Source organism: Arvicola amphibius, chromosome 3, assembly GCF_903992535.2.
Source record: "Arvicola amphibius chromosome 3, mArvAmp1.2, whole genome shotgun sequence".
NCBI classification, from domain to species: Eukaryota; Metazoa; Chordata; class Mammalia; order Rodentia; family Cricetidae; genus Arvicola; species Arvicola amphibius.
Window position 1 is genome coordinate 55,415,254 of NC_052049.1, and position 24,327 is coordinate 55,439,580.

A 24,327-nucleotide genomic window follows, 5' to 3' on the forward strand; every position below is an offset into this window, starting at 1 on the left:
CCTGGTTTAGAAGATCCATGTGCGTCAGGAATCTTTTGATGAAGCTCTGTAAGGCACTTGCTAGACTGTAAGAGTCATTGCACGCAGGGAAGGCCAACACTCTGGATTTAAGTATATTCCTTTCTAAGTCAGATGTAGTGCACTGACTTCAGATCATTTTTATTGGAGACCGAGCTATCTCCTAACACTCTTGTTTCCAGGAAAGTGGAACTAGCAGGTTAAAGTAAGTTCTCAGTTGAAGGAGAAGGCTGCTCTTCAATTTTTACACTCCAGGTCAGTGGCTCTCAGCCTTTCTACTGCCGAGACCTTTAGTACAGCTCCTTGTGTTGTCGAGGTCAGTGTTGTCCAGGTCAGTGGCTCTCAGCCTTTCTACTGCCGAGACCTTTAGTACAGCTCCTTGTGTTGTCGAGGTCAGTGTTGTCCAGATCAGTGGCTCTCAGCCTCTCTACTGCCGAGACCTTTAGCACAGCTCCTTGTGTTGTCGAGGTCAGTGTTGTCCAGGTCAGTGGCTCTCAGCCTTTCTACTGCCGAGACCTTTAGCACAGCTCCTTGTGTTGTCCGGGTCAGTGGCTCTCAGCCTCTCTACTGCCGAGACCTTTAGCACAGCTCCTTGTGTTGTCGAGGTCAGTGTTGTCCAGGTCAGTGGCTCTCAGCCTCTCTACTGCCGAGACCTTTAGCACAGCTCCTTGTGTTGTCGAGGTCAGTGTTGTCCGGGTCAGTGGCTCTCAGCCTCTCTACTGCCGAGACCTTTAGCACAGCTCCTTGTGTTGTGCCCAGCCTTATTTCACTGCTTCTTCACCACTGTGATTTGCTGATGTTAGGAGTCGAAGTGTAAATACCTGTATTTGCTGATTGTCTTAGGTGACCCCTGTGAAAGGGTTGTTTGACTTCCAAAGAGGTCATGACCCACAGGTTGACAACTACTGCCCTAGGTTTATGAACACCTTTAGTTAAGTGATAAAGCGTTGCATCACTACAAAGGGCATGTTGTAATACCTATTAATTTCTGTAAAAAATGTCAGACAACACAGTTGTGTATAAAGAAACATGGAGAAGTTCCTGCCTTTGTCACTTGTCTATGAAGGGGTGATCATTGACAGTTTGATATCATGGTGTTTTTCATTAAATTCAGTAGCTGCCTCTTAAGCAATGCTGTCCTAAAAGGCAGTTGCAATTCTGAAGCTACTATACTAGTAGAGGTTCCACCTCACTGGCTGTGGCCAGGCTGGAATTCCATTCCCTTAGGCACGGACTCTATCACTGCCATTAAAAGAATTTTATCTAGATCTCTATCCCTTTGTAGAACACAGGATTCAAAGGCTAAGGTGAAATTCTGTTTGTTTGGAGAGACTAAATAGCAAGTAGCTAACCTCCTCGTCTAGTTCCTGTCTCCCCCAGAACTAGCCCTCCTTCTGCTCCACCCCCACTTAAGAACCCTAGCTACACCTGGTTCTTTCCTACCACTTCCCTCAGCCAGTTGCTGACTCAGCCTCCTGACTGCAGGTTAATTTTATTTAGTCAAACAAATGGAACATGTCTTTGCATCATTAAACAAGTATTTCAGAATAAACAAATGTAACACACCCTAAATTAATATTCCACAATAGTATCATCCGTAAGAATTGTCTTATGAATAAACCTATTTATGTCTGTGTAACATTCATAGTTAGCTTGTTATGTGGCTGTAAATGCTAAGCAGAAAGTAAGGTAGACTTTTTTATGGGATAGCAGAGGAGAGCCTTGCTGAGACGCTGTGTGACAGCGACGTGGACAGAGAATGAGGAGTTGGGAGGGAAAGCCATCCAGACAGAGCAGTAGTGTTGCTCACAGAGGCAACCGTGAGCACAAAAGAGCTCACAGGACACAGTGCTGGAGGGGGTAGGGGAGAGCAAGAGTCTGCACACTGGACGGGGTAGCCGAGAGGAAGAGGAGGAAGAGAGAGCTTATCATTAGAAGATGGAAGAGAGATCCCGTAGGGCCTGGTGGTTTCAGACTTGATGATAGCTATTGCTGAGTTGGTGGGTGTTGGGCTATTTTGAGTGAAGATGTCTAATGATCTCTTATCCATGCTAAAAAGAATTCCTTTGGTTGTATTAAGTATACTCGATAGTGAGGGTGGAGCAGGTGACTGGATGGGAAGCTGCACCCGTCTCTCCCACGCCTGTAGTGATGTGTATTCACTGTCAGTATTCTCTCAAAGGAGGCATATCATAATCTGGATTTAACAAAACTTATTTCATCCTTGCCCTATGGATGTTTATTTGGGTTGATTGTAGTTGTTTTCCTATTGCAAATGTTTGTCAATTTTCCTTCTTATATGCACATCATGGCATGTAGTTCAGATTATTTATAGTGAAAGTATTTAAATGTTTTTTTCTGATTTGAAAAAAGTATATTATTTGCAAAAATGATTTAGTCTATCAAGAACTGTCTTTTTTTTGCCCACACCACAACTTATTTATTTGTAATCACAGTTTGGTTTCAAAATACAAGCCTAGTATGCATGATATAAATTATCATTTTTATAGATGAAATTTACTTAATGTATTTTTATTGGTAGTAATAATACTGAGGATGCTTATTCTGTTTTTAGGCTCTCAGAGTTTCTCTGGTGTCATTAACTTGGAGAAGCCTGTGATCTGCTCCTTGGCTGCCATAATAAGATACCTCAAGGATTTTAACCTGGAAAAGATACTATCCAAACCAGAGTAAGTAATGTCTCAAAATCAAAAAAAAAAAAAAAATATGGGAGGAGAATTATTGTACAAATTTTGTATGACACATTTGGTAAGGTCTTGGTTGCTGTTCTATCACTGTGAAAAGGCACCATGATCAAGGTGACTCTTATCAAAGAAAGCATTTAATTGGGGGCTTTCTTACAGTTTTATAGGGTTAGTCCCTTTCATCATGGAGGGGAGCATGGCAATATACAGGTAGGCATGGTGCTGGAGAAGTATCTGAGAACTTTACATCCTGATCCACAAGTAGCAGGCAGAGAGAGATGCTGGGGTCTAGTGAAACCTCAAAGTCCACCCTCCAGTGACACACTTCCTCCAACAAGGCCACACCTCCTAACCCTTCTAATCCCTGGTGACTAAGCATTCAAATATATGAGCCTATGGGGGCCATTTTTCATTCAAGCTACCTTAGTAGGGATTATACTCAGGCTTATCACTGGAGTGCAAGGATGAACTACCTTGTACTGTTGCTGGAATAATAAAGATAGTTATTATACTGTCAAATTGTGTTTGTTATAGATATGTGATATGTTATTCTCTCTATAAAACTACTTCTGACCAGAGTAAGAACTAGTATTACAAAGGATGAATAAATTTTCACCTTTCCTGGAGCCTGGGGACACACCTCAGAGTTTAGGCACTTGCTTCTCAGGCAACTGGACCAGGAGTTCATGTTCTCAGAACCGATGCGAATGTGTACATCCATGTGCACGCTCAACTGCATGCACATCCACACACATGCAAACTTCATACATACCTGTATACCACAATGCATAAACTTGAAAAGAATAAAAGAAAAAAATTTAAATAGCTCCAAGAAATATTCTTTTCTTATTCTTGGTTTTAGTTAATTAAAAGTTGGAGATAAAGTGGCCAGCTGTTATTTTAGAGATTTTCATGAGAGTGATCAAGTTTGTAGATTTTAGAAATTTCAAACTTGCTAATTGATGTTCTAAGCAAAACCATCTTGTTTTTGATTTAATATTTACCTTATTAAAAATACGCCAGTTCAAATAATTAGCTTGATTTACACTTTCCAAGGATGTTAGGAATGTCCCTTGTTCTCTTTGGGAACTTTGAAGCTTCCTTAACCAAGCTAGAAGAGGGTCCTGAAACACTAGCACTAACACTTGGCTGTGACTCTTACCTTCCCTGAGGGGTGAACCAGAACAGAGCATGGAACCTTATATTTTCAAATAGGAAAGCAATCTGTTCTGAAAGGCTTCAAGTTTTACTGGCTGGCCATAAAATGTGAAGGTTTGTGGTTAAATTTAGTGTTCTGTACTAAGCTAGTATTTTCTTAAGCTGAGACAAGGACTTGGTAGAGATGACTTATTTGAAAATGTAAAACGCAGTATGAGAAGGGCAGGGCTAAAAGGGAAAACAGAGAAATCCAATCCTAGAATGTGTTGTTGAGCAGGTCAGCACATGTCTTGACTCTTTTCTGGAATTGCTCTTGGTTCTCTAAGAATTAATGAATTTTCTAGAGCTGAGTGACCAGTTTTGCATCTCAACTTGATGATTTGTTTTGATCACTCTACAAGTGAATTAAATGTTTTCTTAAAAATAGAGGGCCATATGTATTTTCAGTTTGCAGGAAGTTCAGACACACAACTTAGGGCACTATTAAATTTAGGACAATTAGGAATAGTTGGATCATTTGGGCTGTGACTTGGGCACTAAAGTAGTCTATAGCACTCAGAAGTAGCTCTCCTATTGGGGTATTTCCTCTCGGTGCTGGAGGTAGAGTCCAGTGCCTCTCACAAGTCAAGCAAGTGCTCTACACCCAGCTGCACCCCCAGACTGAGAAGCAGGTCTTGAGGGCAGATATCAATTTGTGTCTTCAGTATTTACTGGTTAATATTAATTAATTAAATTGTTTAACACATGTGTAAGAGGAGATTGCTCGTTCATTTCCTGGCCGCCCAGACCCAAATAATCACACTGAAACTTTATTAATTACAATACTGTTTGGCCTATTACCTCAGGCTTCTTATTAACTAAATTTTACATTTTAAATTTACCCATTTCTATTAATCTGTGTATCACCTTGAGGATGTGGCCTACCAGTAAGTTTTCAGTGTCTGTCTCCTTTGGTAACTGTACGGCATCTCCTTCCTTAGGCAGCTACATGGCGTCTGCCTGACTCTGCTTTCTTTCTCCCTGCATTCAGTTTAGTTTTCCTGCCTAGCTCTATTCTGCCCTGTCATAGGCCAAAGCAGCTTCTCTATTAACCAATAGTAATAAAACATATTCACAGCATACAGAGGGGAATCCCACATCACATATGTATTGACGCCATCATATCACTGGCATTGTCCAGATGTTAGAAGTCAGAGACACAAAAGGAGTTTCTTCCCAACTTATGGCAGGAGAAGCAGGAAAACACCATCTTCATAACCAGTGGTGCAAAGATGGCGTTGGAAATTCTCTTGCCTTTCTGTATTTGCACCTTGACCAGCTTGTTGGTGTCTCTGTCGAGAATCACTGTTATACATCTTGCATGAGCAAGCTCCTTCCCATTCTGCAAAGGTGGTGGAGCAGGGAGGAGCTAACTCAGTGAAATAGCATTACCTGAAGTTTATACTAAGGGAATGGTGGTGTTCAAGGTTGCTGTGGAGAATGGAGGAAGAGCAGGTTCCTTGGGAATTTTGTGCTGCTTTTGGTGTGTGTTTTAATAAAATAAACCATCATCAAGCCAAAGATCAGGCTGATAAAAAGAGTCACACATTTTATCATATAAAGTTAGACGCTTCTAACAGAACATATTTAAGGAAAGTAGTGAGAAGTGGATGGGGATGATGAGCAATTTCAGAGCAGTGATTCCCATCCCTTCCCCAATGGAGAAGAAAGGAAAACAAGGCTTGGCAGAGGAGGTAGTGTAGTGGGATTTTTAAATCTGTGCATAGATTATTCTCTATATGTGCAATAATAACTTTTCATCATTGTGCCTAACATACCTGAAAGGTGTTAATTTGTCATGGTGGGAAGGGTGTACTGGAGTAGTTCATGTCTGGCACTGGGACTTACAGCCTCACGCAGCCCAGCTCCCTCCCTTCACACCCTCTAGTAATGCATTACACTATGAGCACATCCAGGGTTAGTCTGCTCATGAGGCCAGAGCTTCCCTGGCCTCCTGGTCTTTGGAAACCATTGCAAACACCCACAAGGGGCTCTCTATGTCCTAACAGTCCAGGCAGCCTGACAAGATTATCCATTCCATGTTTTAGTGAAACTGCAAAGTTATATTTTTAAGGTTAGAGGCCTAGGATTGTATCTCATTGGACTCTACTTTAAGCTCCAAAGAGAGACTTATTAAATAGATTCAGTTATGTGACTGACCTTGGAGAAAGGGTGAGAAGGCACTGGCCTTCTGACTTTTGCCCAGCAGGAGCCTGTGAATGAAGCAGACACTGGATGAGGAAGTTTCTGTTGTAAACCAGGCTCTGGGTGTTTAGGACTAGATGAAAGGGGATGCCCTCTTGTATTTAGTTAGAGGAACAGTAGCTCTAAGTAATAGACATGAACTTTCTCTGTGTACTAAACTTTGAAAAACTTCATTTGAATTATATCGTGGATCTTTTGATTAAATTGAGCGGAGCTAAGTTTTTCCTTTGCATGCATGTGGAAGTGTGGCATTTTCTCTGTCTGTACTTGAAGGCGCCTTTGTGAAATGATCAGGAGCTCTAGTAGTGACTTGGTGCACCTCTAACTGTTTGCCTTTTCAGTGATTCCATACCACCAAAGACAAGAAAGATATAAAAGCTTCAAAGTGACAGGCCCTCCCTTGTGTACACCCCCAACAGCCCTTTGTAGGCAGACAGTAAAGACAGTTAATGAGAAAAGGAAGTCATTGCTTAGCTCAAGGTAGACTTGACTCACAGTTGCTGAAATGTCTTGGAAACCAAGATGCACACATAAAGATGGTGACCGGACTGGTACTGTTCTGCTTGAATATGAAGTGCAGTTGTGGGGTCCATATGTGGCAAGCAGCTTCCCTTGGACGGCAGTTCTGAAAGTGTAATTCTTAGACTTTATGCTTTGGGAAAATAGTCATGTTACAGTCTGATGTTGCTGAACTTGTGGACTGTCTCTTCAAGAGCTATGCTGTCAGGCAAAAATTAAATTGGGCTTTGCTTTGTTTAGCAAAGGCTTTCACAGAAATTGCTGTGTATCATAGAGACCCTAATTTGCACTCAATGAAAGGTTGCTATGTCTTTACAGCAGAGTTTTAGGTGGCATAAAAAAAAAAAACCCTAAACCCACATCTTAGGAATTGTTTATAAGCACAAGTTTTGTCAAATAATACAATTTTTGAAGTTACAGGATTGTTCTGATAATTTAAGTAGGTTTGTTCTAGAGCTAGTCCTCATAGCAGTGCACAGAGACAGTAATGCTAGAGAGTTTTGCTGTAGTTTAGGTGCGGAATGTGCCCAACAGCACATGTTTTAAGAGTCAGATCCCAAGTCCATATTATTGGGTGGCGATGGAACCTTCGTGAGAAAGGGCTCAGTGGAGGGAGAGTATCCGGGATGCACCCCTGAAGAGGATATTGGGATCCTTCCTCTTGACTCTGTCATTGTTTCCTAGTCCTGCAGTAGTGTCTGGATGCAGCTCCAAATGTCATGGAGCCATGTGACTGTCATGCCTCTGAAACTGTGAGCCAAAGCCAATCTTCCACACAAACAGTCGGCACCGACGTTTTGTCCCAGTGATGGAAAACTGCCCACATCGTTATGACAGAATTAGGGAACTGCTACATTCTGAAATTCTGAAGGAACTGACTTTCTTATAGTTGGAATGTATTTTTTTCTTTCCATTTTTGGTAGCTCTTATTAGGATTTATTTGGTTAGAACTTCAAGTAGAGTAAGAGTGAATGTAACAAAAATCAAAGTTTTAGTTCCTGAAAACTATAAAAATTGTTGAAGAGAATTAAAGAGCACCCAAATAAGTGGACTAGCACCCCGTATTCATGAACTGGCAGAGAACACCGTCAGCTCCCCAGTGACCCATAAGCTCAGTGCAGTCAGCATCAAAGTCCATGCTTTCATGGTGACTGTAGCTGTTTGCCCTCCACCAACAGGGGACAGGGGAGTGTTCTACACCGTCAGCCTTTGCAACCATTTGTTTTCTTAATCTTTGCCATTTTCACTGGGGTATGGTGAAATCTCGAATTAGTTTTAATTTACATTGCCCTGATTGCTAAGCATGTTGACCACTTTAACAGGTATTTCTTAGCTATTTTTTCCCTTCTTTTGAGATCCCTGTTTACATCTAACCCCCACTCTTATTGACTGGGTTTTGTTTTCTCAATACTCTGTACATTCTGGTTATTAATCCTGTACGTGATGTCTAGCTGGCAATGGATTTTCCCCACTCTCTGGACGTCCTCACTGAACCTGGTAGGTGGCTCTGGCACTGCACTAGGGATCTGCCTTTGCTTCCCTCTTTAATGGGTTTCCTGGTAGCATCAAGGAAATGTTAGCGTTAGTTGTTTGCTTAGTTTGAATCAAGTAGAGGCGAAAGTGCAGTGAAGCTGAGGTTTTATTCTCCCATACAGTCTCACAATTCACAGATTACTAGGTGGCCCAAAGTCAGGTCAGTGGTGAGTCCATTCACCCCAAGAACCATAGAGATCCTCCGCTCTTTCAGGTGTGTCACAGGAGAGGGTTTTGATTTTTATTTCTGTTAAAATAGTATTTGAATCGACTCTCTGTAGTTGGTTGACCGTTCAGGTAAGGTACGCATTTTGACTACTCTTCAAAAAGATGGGCTTCTTTTTTCCTCCCCAGAAAATAGAGTAAGAGTAATAAAACCCCTCACATCACCTCAGCAAGTTTTGCCAATGTTATTTTTCCCCTCTTATAAAACTCGAGGACAGAGAACACCCTGTATATTTTTTGTTGCTGAAATATTAATGAAGTCTTTTCCCATATGGCTCATAACATTTCTGTCCAGATTCACACAGCATGAACTCTGGTTAGATATTGCTTATGAGGCTCATATTGAAGCACACATACTTTGGCATCTTCTGTGAGTATAAATAATTCAGAATTGCTTGAATATTTTAGACCAGTGATTATATATGATATACTGTTGAGTACCCGAGGATGCTAGCAGATAAAATCTTCAAAATATATAGAATTTCCCCCTGGAAACAGGCAGTGGCAAGAAGGAAATTTCTTTTGTGTTTGGAAGAAATAGTCAAGCTCCACCCCAGAATTCTTTCCACCCCCAAATTTGAGAAATTTCCAGAGCACAGCCAGTCCTTAATGCTGTATTTTCATGCTTTAGGAATCAGTTCGGTTGAGGATTGCCACTGGTTGTTATCTTAAGTCAGTAGAGATGTTGGCTTAATGAAACACTTTTTTAGTGCATCCAGTTTGAAATTTAAATTTCTTCTTCAATTACAACAAAAAGAAAAACAGCAACAAAAAGCCCATGGCCAACCAAACAAAACACATCAATATTGGGATAGAAGGATTTGGCATTGTGAACTAAAACAGCCATTTGGTGGTTCATCTTTTCTCATACTGTTGGTATTAAAAGACTCCAGTAGTTATATGCAGATGTAGCCTCCAAGCCCACTTACTGATTCCTTGTCCAACCAAATTCCGCCACATTCCTAGATACTTCATTGTAGGTAGGTATCAGAAAGCTCTACAAATTTCTGGTTCTTTTACTTTTTTTGTTTTCTGACAACACGTTACTTTCCTGGTAGGAGCAGCATTTCACTGTTAAGGTCAGGATAGCTAGTGGACCAGAGGACGCTTCTAGACTCCTAAACCTCAGATCTCATCTCTCGGGATATAGACTTTGTGTTCGTGGGATTATTATGTTGATCATATGAGGGTGTGGGCGGCTGAGGAATATTTTTCAATCTTCCATACATTTTCATTTGTGTTGAGTGATGGAACAACCTGAGATGCTGCATTATAGCTTCTTTTGTAGTCTTTCTTATGCCAACTCCGTAACCTCAGATTCGAATTACCAATCTCTTCCTTATCAGTGTGGTGTTGTTGACAGGGGAGGCACTCAGGAAGTGAAGATGCCATTTAGTGATTTTATAAAAGAGGCTTGTGGACCCCAGCTGCACTGTGAGGTGTTAACAGACCTTTGCAGACTCTAGATTCGTTAGATCCATGGTCTTTAACTTGCAGGCCCCAGAACTGTGAGCAGTAAACTTCTCTTGTTTACAGATTTCCAAGCCTAAGGTGTTTTGTTATAGCAATCCACATGACTAGGGTAGTAACTAAGCACCTATTAAGGATCTGTGTCTAATTAGGGCACCACATATTAACTGATCAGTGCTAGGATGTAGTTAGTGAAGCCTGCTGGGGCAGGAAGCATCACGGCTGGTTCCATTTCTAAACAGATGAGTAGCTGGTTAGGCACCAATGCAGAATCAGGCTGCCAGCCCTTCTGATTTGGATCTTTGACTGTGAATTTGCATTAACACCTGTTAACTATACAGTCGAACACTACCTAATTGATTCTTCCTGTCAGTGATGTTTTATGGTTTATAGCTATGCTTGGGGGCTTCAGACATTTCGGGGGCTTTCGGACTCAAAGGGATCAAACCTAAGCAGCTTTCCTTTAGGAAGGTGGGGACATTCACTAAGCAACTGTGGTTCCCTACCCTGTGGTAGCGGAAGATAAGTGGGCTAATCTGGTAATCTTGCCTCCAAGGAGTTTAGGTCCATTAAGGATGGTGTAGTTGCAATCCAAATTACTGTATTTCAAGAAAATTAACTGCCATGAGGAGGGAGAAAAGGCTACACACATGTGCTGTCAGCTTTAGGATTGTTGTCCTCTAATCAATAGTGAGTTCTCATCCTTTGAAAGGTAGAGTAAACCTCCCATAGGTAAATTGCTCCTAATATGCAGTAGGTCAGTTTTCTTTCCCAGGGCTCTTGGCTTTGGTAGAACCATTCTCTGCATTCCTGGGTGGCTTGGGAAATTGGAGTTTATTTCCCCCCAGAAGTGAGGTTAGGATGTGGTGTAAACATGGACACACGCCCTCTGTGTAGCTTAATGACTCAGCATTACGGTAGTGAGGTGTGGGGCACATGTTTGTCATCACAGTACTTGGGCGACAAAGGCAAAGATCACAAATTTAAGCCCAGGTTGGGCTACATAGTGAAACTGATACAAAAACAAGCAGAGCAAGCTGGCATGGTGAGTTCTAAAGCTGCTGGGTTAGCTGATAAGGGAAATTGTATTAGTAGTGTGTTGATTAATACTTCTCTGTGTGGATTAGAATTGTACACGTGTTTTAAAATCGGTTATCAAGGCTGGGCGGTGGTGGCACATGCCTTCAATCCCAGTACTCCAAAGGCAGAGGTAGTTGGATCTCTGTGTGTTCGAGGCCAGCCTGGTCTCCAGAGCTAGGACAGGCACCAAAGCTACAGAGAAAGGAAAGAATAAAAAAAGAAAAGAAAAAAGAAAATCAGTTATCAAGGCTAATTTGAAATTATTAGGTTTTTTTGGTACTTTCAGGAACATAAGGAGTGTAAGAATCCTTTAACTGTGTTTTAAAAAATGACTTTTGCTTCTTTCTGTTTTACACTCAGTAAACATTGCCCACGTTAATATGTATTGTTAATTATAGAGTAAGTAACATTTGTTGTACACATTAAAATGTGGGTAAAAGAGTTTAAGATGATCTCATGCTAGAGAATAAGGGAGGTCTTAGGTGTGTTGACAGATTTTTGTGGCTAATTGCATAGTTTTGCTTGAAGAAGCCACCGTGTCTTCTGCCAGTGATAAAAGTCTCTTTCTGTTCCTGGAGATGTGAACAAACATGAAACGCTGTCCCCTCCCCTTCCCTTCGTGTTCTTGACTTTGGTGTCACAGCAGTGGCATCCGTGGAAGACAGTATCCTGCAATTCTTTAAGATGTGTGTGCTCACCTGTGGACTTGTTACATTTCATCTTTTTCAGGAATTTTAAGCAGCTGTCAAGTGGAATGGAATTTATGAGACTTAATGGAACAACGTTAAGGAATCTGGAAATCCTACAGAATCAGGTCAGGATGACAGGCAGGCTGGTTGATTAAAACGATTTGCAGGAAGTGAATAAGGGAAGTGGGAGCCAGGCAGCGGGCTGTCTATCTATCACCTGGGTGTCACTTGACTGTAGCACCACATGGGGTGGGCAGCCTGTAGGGCTATTGTTTTTAGTAATTGAAGGACATAGCATCCTGCTATTTCTATAGCACATATTTCTTAGAATGGGTTCTGTCTTTGAAAATTAATATGAAGTGCTTGTCTTTATCCAATTGGCAAATGTTTTTCCTACACACATTTAACTTCTTGTTACTGTCTGCCCTCTTATTCCATTATTTGCATATGAAACAAGCTGTTGTGATACTCTGCTTGACTTTAAGATGCTTAGGATCCCTTCTCATAAGCTCCCATCATGACATCATTACCTACTTGCCCTTTCTCAATAAATTAAGACCATAATGGAAACATTCAGGTTATTGCTTTCATTTCTATATTCTTACTAGGAAAACTGGAATATAAACTAGTGTTCTAACAAAATTATAAAGAAATAAAATGTAATTCCAGATAAAATAAAACACTTAATTCTAGATCACTTGGAGAAGGAGTGGAAAATTTTCTACGTGAAGTGTTTTCAAGCTCTTCCAAGTACTCACTACTACGCCCATGTAAATACTGGTTTATTTTTTGATTCTTGAGTTGGATTCTTATCATTTCCTCATCTTCCTGTGCAGTCTAGCTCTTTTTTCTTGAGGACCATTTTTGTCTGTCTCCCTTCTGTGGTGGAGATGCTGTGACCCCTGAATTGTTGTAGATGCCTCTCGCTGGCCCTGCACAGCAGCTCTGGAGAGGGAACAGGAAGCAGGGTGAGAGATTGTCCCACGGCTGGAGGAGTTCCCTACAGAGCCTGTGGACACAGCCCTCCTTTCTCCTTGTTTCTGTCTTATCTCAGGTGATCTATTAGAGTCAATTCCCAAATCCAGTTCCTAAGGCGGAGTCGTCTGCCATCCAGCTGTGTCTTAGAGCCCCTTCCAGGTCAAGGTGTGGGTTCTAACAGACAGAAGTGGAGAACTAATGGCCTCTACTTACCTCTGCAGTCTACCTGTGGCCTCATCAACAGAGGCCTCAGAATAATCTACTCACAGTTAACCCAAAGCTTCAAATTCTCTTCTGATTAAATAGGATATATTTATATTTTCTCTTGTGTGAACAGGTGAGGTCCTTCCTCACACTAGAGAGCACTTCTTATGAGTAGCATGTGTACTGGGCATCTGCAATATTTAAAATCAAGAGGGCTGAGGATGCTTAGTTGTGGAACAGTTACCTGGCATGCAAAAAGCCCTCTGTTCAATCACAACACTGAAAACCAGCTGGAATAGGTGGACTAGCCAGGGCATGTAAGCAGCAACATAAATATACTGTATTATATTGTAATCTATAATTGAAGAAAACTTGTGTTCTCATCTTTTTCAGACCGATATGAGGACCAGAGGGAGTTTACTTTGGGTTTTAGACCACACTAAAACCTCGTTTGGGAGAAGGAAGTTAAAGACGTGGGTGACCCAACCATTGCTTAAATTCAGGTGAAAGGATTTTCTTTGTGTGTGTGTTTAAACTGTGAACATAAAATTGAAAGTATATTAGCTTTGAAACTAAAGTTGTTACCATGGCTAACGAGCTCACCATCTTAAATTTGAGAGAATTGTATTTCATAACTGACAGTGGACTGTCTGATAATACACAGAGCCAGCCCCATCCCCACACCAGTCAAGAGCAAGCCTGCTTGCAGATCAGAAGCCATGGGCATTGCTGGGGATAGTTTAGTTGGTTTGGCAGCAGCAATGTAAGGACGTACTGCCAGAAGGGAGCGCAATGGCTAGTGCATTCTGTGGAGGATTTCGAAGGTGAGGCTTAGACGCTGCTAGCTGGAGAGAGTTATCTTAGTCCAGTGGGGTTGTGATCAGAGTTGGCTTTGTGGAGGGAACTACACGGCATTGCTGGTAAAGCTCTCATGAGCGTAAGTGTTGAGGGCTCGAGATAAAGCAGGGCCAGTTTTTCTGGTAAAATCCAAGTATTTCTGGAAGTAGAGTTGGCAGTAGTAGTGAAGTAGTGAAGGTCCTTCTGGGAAGACACTGGATCCAGTGCCTCCACTAGCAGTGTCCCTGTCTCTGCAGATGAGAATGTTCTGGGATCTCCATTGCAATGCTTGTGTCTACCCCGCCAACTGTGATCGGATTGGTCTGTGTTATGACCGGGGAGCTGAGTTCTTAGGTTCCCCGATGATAGCTATGAAGGTAAATGTGGGAACTCCTTCTTGGAACTGTGCCCCATAGCAGGTGTTCAGTTGTGTTTACTGAGTGTATGCTTTTAGTTTTTGGACTCTTACTATGTGCCAATATTCCATACTCAAAACCCCTCCCTGCGTGGGTCCTCGGAATGAGGGAACAGGCCTTAAAGCTTCAAAAACATGCTTGGTGTCTCATACCCCATAGTAGTAATGAGCAGCTCTAAGCCCTGTAGTGACACTAGATCATGAGCAGGCCCCACCCTGTCCTGAACTCTTACCAGTGTGACTGACCACACACTGAGGTGTAGCTGTGAGAGCAGAGCTGCTTGTGTGATGTGTGTGCTCAGCGAGTCCGTCCCTGGGAGCCTCGGCGGTGCTGTCATGGGAAAGCAGTAATTCTACCTACCACTCGCGCTCTTTGACCTCATAGCAGGAACCTGGTGGGGAGGGCCTGTTTGTACCTTGCAATTCTCTGTATAATTTTTAAATTTTATTTTTATTTTTGTGTCTGTGTGTGTGAGAGAGAGAACAGGTGTCCATGAAGGCCAGAAAAGGGCCTCTAGAATCCTGTAAGCAGTTGGGAGCTGGCTGACATGGGTGCTGGAAACTGAATTCAGGTCCTCTGTAAGAACAGCAAGGACTGTCATCCACTGAGCCATCTCTTTCTCTGTTGGGCCTCACATCACAGTATTATTAGCTCCATGTTACCCGAGGATGACTTCACTGTCTTCAGTCATACATGTGCTGAGACGTTGTTGATCATGACCTATCACTTCAGATTCACTCTGTTGCTTTAACATCTGCAAGATGTGGGGAATTTATGAGGTAGAGAAGAAACCCCTAAAGTGGGTGTCGTCCTTAGTTTCACATTCAGATAAATGTGAACATCTTCCAGAGGAAAGGGGGTAGCTCTGTGCTGACACTCTGTGGACAAGGACGTAGGGTATCAGCCTGTGGCTGCAGGGGAACCACCGCCACACCTTGGTTCTCACCATGCTTCTGCTTGGTTGAAACAACAGAAAGATACTCTCTAGGTGACTTTTTCCTGTAAGTTAAACATGCTTATTTCTAACTTTGTTTTGTTTTTGTGTGTATAACAAGAATTAACTTGAAGGTCAGATAGTGGTGGTGCAAGCCTTTAATCCCTGCAGAGGCAGAGGCAGGCAGGTCTCTGAGTTTGAGGCCAGCCTGGTCTACAAGAGCTAGTTCCAGGACAGGCTCCAAAGCTACAGAGAAACCCTGTCTCAAGAACAAAACAAAACAAAACAAAACAAGAATTAATTTCAGATAAAGTCAATAGACATGTTTTCTATTCTTCGGGGCTTGAATTCTGTTTCATTTGGAATCCTCCTTTTCTAGAAAGGCTAAAGGAAGGCGTGCCACTTACCCAACACTAATACTCAATGATTTTTAAATTTAAATTTTTATTTATCTAACTTTATTTTTATATTTCTTTATTTTGTATATGTGTATGCCACTTGCTTGGATGTAGGGGTCAGAAGGTAACTTGCAGGAGTCAGGTTCTCTCCTTCCACCATCAGGCTTCTGGATCGGAGGTCATGCGGCTTGGCAGTTAATGCCATCACCTACTAAGCCATCTCTCCAGCCCTGATGGTCACTCATTTTCTTTCTTTTCTTTTTTGCCCCTATTTCCCCTCCTTTCCTTCCTTCCCTTCTTTACTGTTTTGGTGTGTATTGACAGGTTTGTGTGTGTATCTGGAGGCCAGAGACCTTTCCTCAGGGACTGTCTATCTATCAGTCATTTAAGATAGCCTCTCTGAATGTTCTGGAGATCATCAATTGCCATGCTGACTTCCCAGTGAGCCCCAGAGGTCCACCTGTCTCTGCTGTCCCAGCACTGTGCCAGTTCTTTCATCTGAGTTCTGAGGGTTGAACTCAGGTCCTCATGCTTGGATGACAAGCATGGTATGGACTGAACACTGGTGCTCCAAGTGTGAGCGCTGTGCTGGCTTAACACATCAGGAAACCACACACATTTTTCTTTTAATTTAGGTCATTGTTTAAAAACTTTAATCCATTATAGTGCATTTTAAAGGGAATTTCAGTTAAATTTTAATGATGTCAAGAGAACGATTAGAGACAGACCAGCTGAGTAGCCAGGGGCTCAGCTGTTTCTTACCGTTCTCTCCTTTTCAGAACACTAGTGTCAGTGTCTTGCTGATGCTGTCAGCTTAGAGTCCATCTCTAAAATCGATGCTACATGTTAGGGAGGGTCTGGTTTTCATCTGTCTTGAGATCACAGGACCAGTCATGGCTGGTGAGGGGCTCACAGGATGAGGCAAGTTTCCCAGTGTTGTGTGGAGTCCCGTGGTTTGCTAGTCATCTGTGAATCCTCTTAGATGTCTCTCTGTACTTTTAGATGGCTGGCTCTAGCTCTCAGGGCAGACAGAGAGCTCATAAATTCAGAACCAGGTGTTTATATTCGAAGGACTTTCTGCCCTCACCACAGTTTATTTCTTCAAATGGCCTCTTTGGTGCAGAAATGTGCATCAGTTAAAAAGGCAGAAATGACTTTTTTTTTTTTTTTTTTTGGTTTTTCGAGACAGGGTTTCCCTGTAGTTTCTAGAGCCTGTCCTGGAGCTAGCTCTTGTAGACCAGGCTGACCTCGAACTCAGAGATCCGCCTGCCTCTGCCTCCCGAGTGCTGGGATTAAAGGCGTGAGCCACCACCGCCCGGCCCAGAAATGACTTTTGCTCTATTGACTAATCATGTGCTCAGTGGCTCACTTCAGCTTTTGAGATGGGATTTATGCTTACTGACATTGTCACACTGTTTCTTATAAAAGGTCCCCCTTGGAGTGTGTGTGTGTGTGTGTGTGTGTGTATATATATAAATCAGGTCTGCTGATTTTAAGAAGATTCTTCAGAGTCATTTCCTAGCTTCTTATAAATGGATGGCATGTTATAAACCACGAGGTCCAATACTTTTTAAAAGTTAAATAATTTATATTACATTTTTTTTTAAGATTCCATCTTTAGATTGGTCTACTTGATGATTATTCCTTTTTCCTCAGCACTGCCAAAAATGTGCTCAAGACTTAGTGGAGTGCTGTGTTAAAACATTAAGCAAAGGCTGGAGAGATGGCACAGAGGTTTAAAGCACTTGTTGCTCTCGCAGAGGACATAGTTCCATTTCCAGTGCCCATATGGTGGCTCACAACCACCTATAACTTCTTCTCACCTCCATATGTACCAGGCATACAGGTACACATACATACATGCAGGGTAAACACTGGTACACATAAAATAAATGCATCTAAAAGATGTAAAAATAAGTAAATTAAAAAGTGTTTCCTCTGTGAGTGCCCCCTTCTGCCTGTACCTCACATGCTGAAATTCCCCAGGGTTCTCTTCCCTGCTTCAGGAACTTATCTGTGGCTGTGACTTCAGATAGCTATCACAGACTGTGGCCTGTGACCCATATGCTGATGACATACCAGACCCATACACATGCTAGCCATGTGAACCTCAGTAAAGATTCTAGTTGGATCTACAAAGCAGATTGGAGGCAAAGAATTTATTAAACGAAATAGTGTACTTGTTTCCCCCTGCTGGGGATCAAACCTGGGGCCTTGTGAGATGTTAAGTAATTCTTCTACTTCTCTTACACTGAGCCATACCGTTAGCCTTGACACAGTTTGTTCTGGGATATTTGTACACTGTGATGAGGATATTTATACACTGACTAGTGTAATAAAAACTAAACAGCCAATAGCTAAACAGGAGAGATAGGCGGAACTTCTGGGCAGAGAGAGGAAGGGGATAGTTGAGGCACACAGGAGACATGGAAGGAGCTGGATACACAGAATGAGAGAGGGATAAAAATCATATGATAGAATGTAGATTCATAAAAATATTAATAAAAATATTTTAAGTTATAAGAGCTAGTAGGACAAGCTTCAGCTAAGACCAAACTTTCATAATTAATAGTAAATCTCCATGTTGTTTTTTGGGGGGCTGGTGACCCAAAGAAAAACTAATTACAATAGTTAGATTTCCGTTATGCTTCAAATAAAATCAGAAGTTTTGGCCATGGCTGTTTCATCTGCCTGCTCTTTTCTGTTCCTTGACATGAGTCTACCTGTGGTGCTGGGGTGTCTAGAAGCTTTTCTTCATCTTGTGGTCTTGGTACTTGATAGTTTGTTTAGCTAGAATGTTCTTCCCTTTTCCTCCACTTTCTACATAGTTATTGACTCTACTCTATACATTAGGTATCAGCTTAAAAATTAAAATATTTTCTTATCCTAATATATGTTACAGTGTTTATTATTATCCATTATAGATTATATTTCTTTTGTGAGCTTTTGATAGCATATAGTATCTTTGCTTTTTTATGACTAAATTATGTCCCTTAAAAATTTTAGGATGTGGCTGGGTGGTGGTGGTGCATGCCTTTAATCCCAGCCCTCAGGAGGCAGAGATAGGTGGGTCTCTGTTTGTTCAAAGCCAGCCTGGTCTATAGAGCTAGTTCTAGGACAGGCTCCAAAGCTACAGAAGAAATCCTGTCTTGAAAATTAAAAAAAAAAAAAAAGGATACAAAGATGTGAAGGTGAAGCTGTGCACCTTCAGGAGAAACTCACTTTTCTAAGACAATTGATTTTAGAGAAATCTTTAGACAAAAGATAAAGGTTTTCCTTTATCTGGTTCCTGCTTTAACATTATAAAGTTTGCCAGGAGAAACTGTTTTTCCCTTATATTGGAATATTTGTTTAGCCAAAAATGAAAACATTGTACTTTGTAGAAGGAGCTGCGGGCAGGCCTGCTTTTCGTCTTGCCCAGCTTCCGCACGGCTAGCTTAGCCCCAGAATAATTACACAGAAACTGTATTCATTTAAACACTGCCTGGTCCATTAGTTTCAGCCACTTATTGGCTAATTCTCACATCTTGCTTTAACCCATATTTAGTAATCTGTGTAGCACCACGAGGTGGTGGCTTACCAGGAAAGATCTTAACCTGGGTCCATCTCAGAGAGCAGAGCTATGGCGTCTGCCTCACTGCCTTCTTCCTCCCAGCATTCTGTTCTGTCTTCCCCGCCTACCTATGTTCTGACCTACCAGGCGAAGCAGTTTTCTTTATTAATTAACCAATGAAAGCAACAGATAGATAGACCCACCTACATCAGTACTTAACACAGTGTGGCAGCATCTTGCATTCTTGCCAAACCTCTGGTGGCATCATGGTAGAAGTAACTGACTCTCAAAACTGTAGAAAATCCAGGCTGGTAAGAGAAGAAAGCAATGTCTGCTTTTAAATGTAATGTGAAATGTACTCCTATAAGTACATCTGAGTGGGTTGGTTTGTTTTTTCTCAGCAACATTTGGAAGCTATTTGAGGTCATACTTGTAGAATCTGAACTCCACACAGGTGGTGCCAATGGTTTGTAAGCTTGCTAGGGCTCCTGTGATAGTACCATGTGCTCGATGATTTTAGCCGTGTGATTTCTAGGCTAGAAGCCAAAGATGAAGGTGTTAGTGGTATGAGCTGATTCTCTGAGGTCCATGCGAGAGTTAGTCCCATGCCTTGTTCCTAGCTTTGGCAATTTGCTGGCACACTGCTTCTCTTGGCTTTTGACTGCATCTTCTTGATGGCTGTCTTCAGGGTCTAATGGTGTTCTGCTGGTGTGCATCTCTTCTCCTGGTGTCCTTTTAATTAACATGCCCTCAGCATAGCTGTTTACAGCTGCATTAACCCTGATTTCACATGAAGCTCTGAGAGATAAGATTTTAAAATCTCCCCCATGCCTCTTAGAGGGAACATGCAATTCAACCAATAACAAATAGGCTCTACATTTCAAAATTTCCTCCATTTGGTATAGGTAGATTGGATGCACCCGACATTTAAATATTTTTCACACAAATTTGTTATCTGAAGTGAGATTGTAAGGAAGCACTGAATTTTGTAAGTTGTATTCATCTTGCACTGTTATATCTGTAGCTCATTGCTCTGAAAAATCACTGCCCATCTTCTTTTTGAAAAGCATCCTTGTTGTAGCTCTTTAGATGAGATATTTATGAAAAGGGTTAGATTGATTTTTAAGAATGAAAGAGAAACATTTATACATAATTTTTAAAGTAGATGAAGGTATTGCATAGAAAGAAACAGGTCTTTTTTTTTTTTTTTTTTTTACATTCGGAGTCCAAATGTAACACTTAAAGAAGAAAAGCAGCCAAGTGGAGTGGACTGAGGAGCTGTGGTCTGTGCAGGGGGCAAGTGCTCTTGGAACAGTTCTGCACCTTGAGGTTCGCAGAAGGATCAAGAGAAAGAAAATGGTGGAGTAGGTAGCCCATCTATCACCTGATCCAGATCATCTCTTAATTTCCAACCATCTTCAGAGTCCGTTGATCCTTCTTTGTAATAGATAAAGAAAATGGAGGGGCTGGAGAGATGGCTCAGTGGTTAAGAGCATTGCCTGCTCTTCCAAAGGTCCTGAGTTCAATTCCCAGCAACCACATGGTGGCTCACAACCATCTGTAATGAGGTCTGGTGCCCTCTTCTGGCCTGCAGACATACACACAGACAGAATATTGTATACATAATGAATGAATGAATGAATGAATAAATAAATAAATAAATAAAAAAGAAAATGGAGACTGGTTAGTTATCCAAGGCTGTCAGCCAAGCATGTAGGTAAATGTTTAAAAAAAGCACAGTGCTGTGAGACCTAAGCTGAAGGTCTGATTTCCTAGAATACTCAACAGCTGCAGCTGTGCCTGCTCCCACCTTCTGTGTTGGTACTTTCCAAGTGCTCTATGACTCCTTTAGGTGTCTGAGCAGGGTGTGTGAAAGGCAAAGCTAAACAAGTCAGTGTAATAACAATACTTAAGCCCTAAAAAAGGACTTCATGCCTCTGGTAGAAGGCTATTTTTTTTTAAAAAAAAAAATTATTCATTTTACTTTGTATATGAATGTTCTGCTCTCCCTCCCCGTCTCTCTCTGTCTCTGTCTCTGTCTCTCTCTCTCTCTCTCTCTCTCTGTGTGTGTGTGTGTGTGTGTGTGTGTGTGTGTATGTGTATATTTATGTATGTGTGAAGTGTGAATACCTGGTAGCATTGGAGATCAAAGAGCATCGATTTACCTTGAACTGAAGTTATTCATGATTGTGAGCCGTGAGGATGCTGGGAATCAAAGCCAGGTCCTCCTGGAGAGACACAAATGCACGTAACCACTGAGCTTTTTCTCTGTCCCAAGAAGGCCGTTTAAACACTCATCTTAGTCATATCGCTTGACCAGGGTATTCGTATTTATAATCAGCTTTCTAATTTTGATCATCCAGATTTGCAGAAAAACTTTTAGTGAAAAACTAGGAATAACAACACAAACAAATACCCCAACGATGAGTTTGTGTTTCACCGCATGTTTACATTGCAGGGATAGCGTCACAGAAGCAATCAGTAGGTTCCAGCTCCATCGGTAGTCGTAGCCCTTGTGCACTATTTTGAGTGACACTAACAACATCAACCAGCCAATCTTTGAGTGTGAAGGAGTTCAGTGATACCAAGTAGTTCTCTGGCCTTTGGTTGCTAATGAGGACTCTATCATTTATTTATAGGACCCCAAGCTCATCTGGAATGAAATGATTCAGGCACCTTTCTTTTCTTGGTTTAGGTTGTATAATATTGAGCAGCCAATGGGGCACTAATGTGGGGTGTCTTGGGATAATATGGTCTGAGGTTGTTTCAGTTGTCAACTTGACCTAATCTACAATCACCTGAGAAGAGGATCTCAATGAGTGATTGTCTAGGTTAGGTTGGCCCATGGGCTTGTCTGTGGGGCATTATCTTGGTGAGTGGGAAAACCTGGCTGCTGTGTGTAGCACCATTTCCTAGGTTTGGGTTCTGAATGTTATAAGATTGGAGAAAGAAAGCTGGGCAGAAACACGAATACCCTTGTTCTCTCTCAGCTCTTGACTGTGGATGTGACTAGCTGATTCAAGTTCCAATCATCTTGATTCCCCACACTGCCGAATTCTAACCTGGAATTGTATGCCATATAAGTTTTTTTCTCTCCTATATTGCTTTTGTCAGGGTTTTTTTTTTTTTATCACAATGATAGCAGAGAAAACTAAAACATCTTTATCATTATCCCAGTGCTGCTTCCTGTTTGTCACACTCACCCAAACTCTCTCATAGGGTGAACTAACATAATGGCTCCCATGACTCTCACATTGCTTTATTATAATTTCTTGGAAGGTCTTATAACTACTTCTAATAAAAAAAAAGACTTTCAAATTATATGAATTGTTTTATTTTTAAAAACTTTGAAGTCATTTTTTGTCTTTGGCATTTCATGTCATTGTGTCATTCTGCATAAGAAGATAAAAATGGAATTATTGCTACCCTGTGTTGACAGATTGGTGCTAAGCAATAGCACACACGTTCTCTATCCCCCTGCCCACAGAGGCATCTGAATTAGTAGTAACATGTTTTCCGAATGCAGCTCCTCACCAACCTCAGCACAATCCTTCAAATCACTGCCACCTGCCATTCTCAGAGGCTGGCCTCTGCCTCCCAAATGCTTGTATGGAAAGGTGTGCGCCTCCATGCTTGAGCTCTATGCTATTCTTTTTGTTAGTTATTAAAATAGAGCTGATGATAGCATTTGTTAGTACTCTGGATGATCATTGTGTTGCAGGCACTGCCTTAAATACTTGGCCTGTATTACTGAATTTTTGTAATAACACTAAAAGTCAGGGGTCATTGCTATTTACATATTTTAGCTGGAGGAACCAGGGTGAGGCTAAATAATAAATGGCAGAGCCTGGATAAAACTCAAGACATTTTCTTCCTGATCCCAAATTCTTATGATCTGAGCTGGAACAAGCTGGGTTAATACAAAATGATTCATTGTGAGCATCATGCTTTGGCCAGTGCTGACACCAGGCTAGACCCAAAGCTGCTTGCTTTGTGGTTTTGCAGGTCGAAACCAACATAGTTTCATATTTCTTGTCTCTTAAGGAACTTTTGGTCTGTGTCTATTAATTATTTATCTAATAGAATTTATAAAACTGGCTTAGATTTCTATTCAAGTCATTTGCTCTTATCTTTCTATATTCCAAAAACCTTTAATTTCAGGATAGTAGCTGTCTGTGTGGGTTGTCTGATACATCCCCAGATGGCATCTTCTGTCTGTCCTCAAGCCATCTGTAGCATCAGCCCCATCTAATCCAATTGCTGTCATCTTTCAGTTTTGTGGGGATGAGTTATTGAAGTAAAACTTCATATTTGTGTAGCGTTTTGGGTAAATGTTAGTGTAAAACATTGATTTATTTTATCACAACAGTCCTATGCAAAACGGCTTTGATTTCTTTTTCTGCTCATTTTGATTTACTTTGTCTGTAGCTTTGGGAATCAGGTTGAATTGAAATGAACAACTGTTTATTGAGCATCCTGTGATGAGATACTGTGGTGCTGAAGTTGTGGGGATGTTAGTGTAGTGGCACTGCACCATGGAAAGGCACAATTCACAGAGTGAGTGCCAGGGTAGTGAAGGTAGCTTCTCTCCACCAACAGAGAACTGCTGCAGGCAGGATCCCGACGTCAGGTGTGCCCATCACTTCCGTGTGTGGGATAACAGCATAGACCAACCTGTTTGCTTATTATTATTAGATATATTTTTATCTATATGAGTGACTTCCTTGCATTTATACATGTGTATCACGTGTGTGCCTGGTACCTGCAGAGGTCAAAGGGTGGCATCACATCCCCTAGGATTGTAGGGCCACAGAGATCCTTGTGCTCACAGATAAGCATTATGGAAACCAAGAATGTTGAACACGCGGGATTGTCTCTTTAGAGAAAGAGATGTGTAATCTGTTTCTACCTAGAAGACTGGGAATGAATGTGGTTAGTACCCTCTGCTGTCTGTATGGAGAAATGTATCTGGCTCCCCCAGACTCTTATGTTGTATGGCCAGATGTATCTGGCTCCCTCAAGACTCTTATTTTGTGTGGCCAGATGTATCTGGTTCCCCCAGACTTTTATGTAGTATGGCCAGATGTATCTGGTTCCCCCAGACTCTAATGTTTATCTCAGTCATTCTCTCCAGACCCTTACATTGAACATTTCTCCTGTCAGTCTATAGAATCCACCTCGGTGGGAGTTGTCACATGTATTTTACAAACAGGAACAGAGGTGGCTTGTAGCCTGGCGACCTTTGCACTATCTGTATGACTGAGACCACATCAGATCCTTCCCCAAACCCTTAAGATGTCACATGTAGTCTATCTATAGACCCCATCTTTATGAAAGAGAATATGTGTCCTTTACAAAGAGTTTTG

General features: G+C 41.6%; 1 protein-coding gene across 2 annotated transcripts in view; it reads left to right on the forward strand.

The window, feature by feature from the left end:
• Positions 1 to 24,327, forward strand: part of Msh3 (mutS homolog 3) — a 140,650-nt gene that overhangs the window by 55,823 nt on the left and 60,500 nt on the right. For both annotated transcript variants that reach the window (XM_038321228.2, XM_038321227.2), the window contains exons 10-12: positions 2,594 to 2,708; positions 11,682 to 11,766; positions 13,217 to 13,326. In XM_038321228.2, the coding sequence (XP_038177156.1) occupies positions 2,594 to 2,708; positions 11,682 to 11,766; positions 13,217 to 13,326 (310 nt within the window). The remainder of the gene's footprint in view (positions 1 to 2,593; positions 2,709 to 11,681; positions 11,767 to 13,216; positions 13,327 to 24,327) is intronic.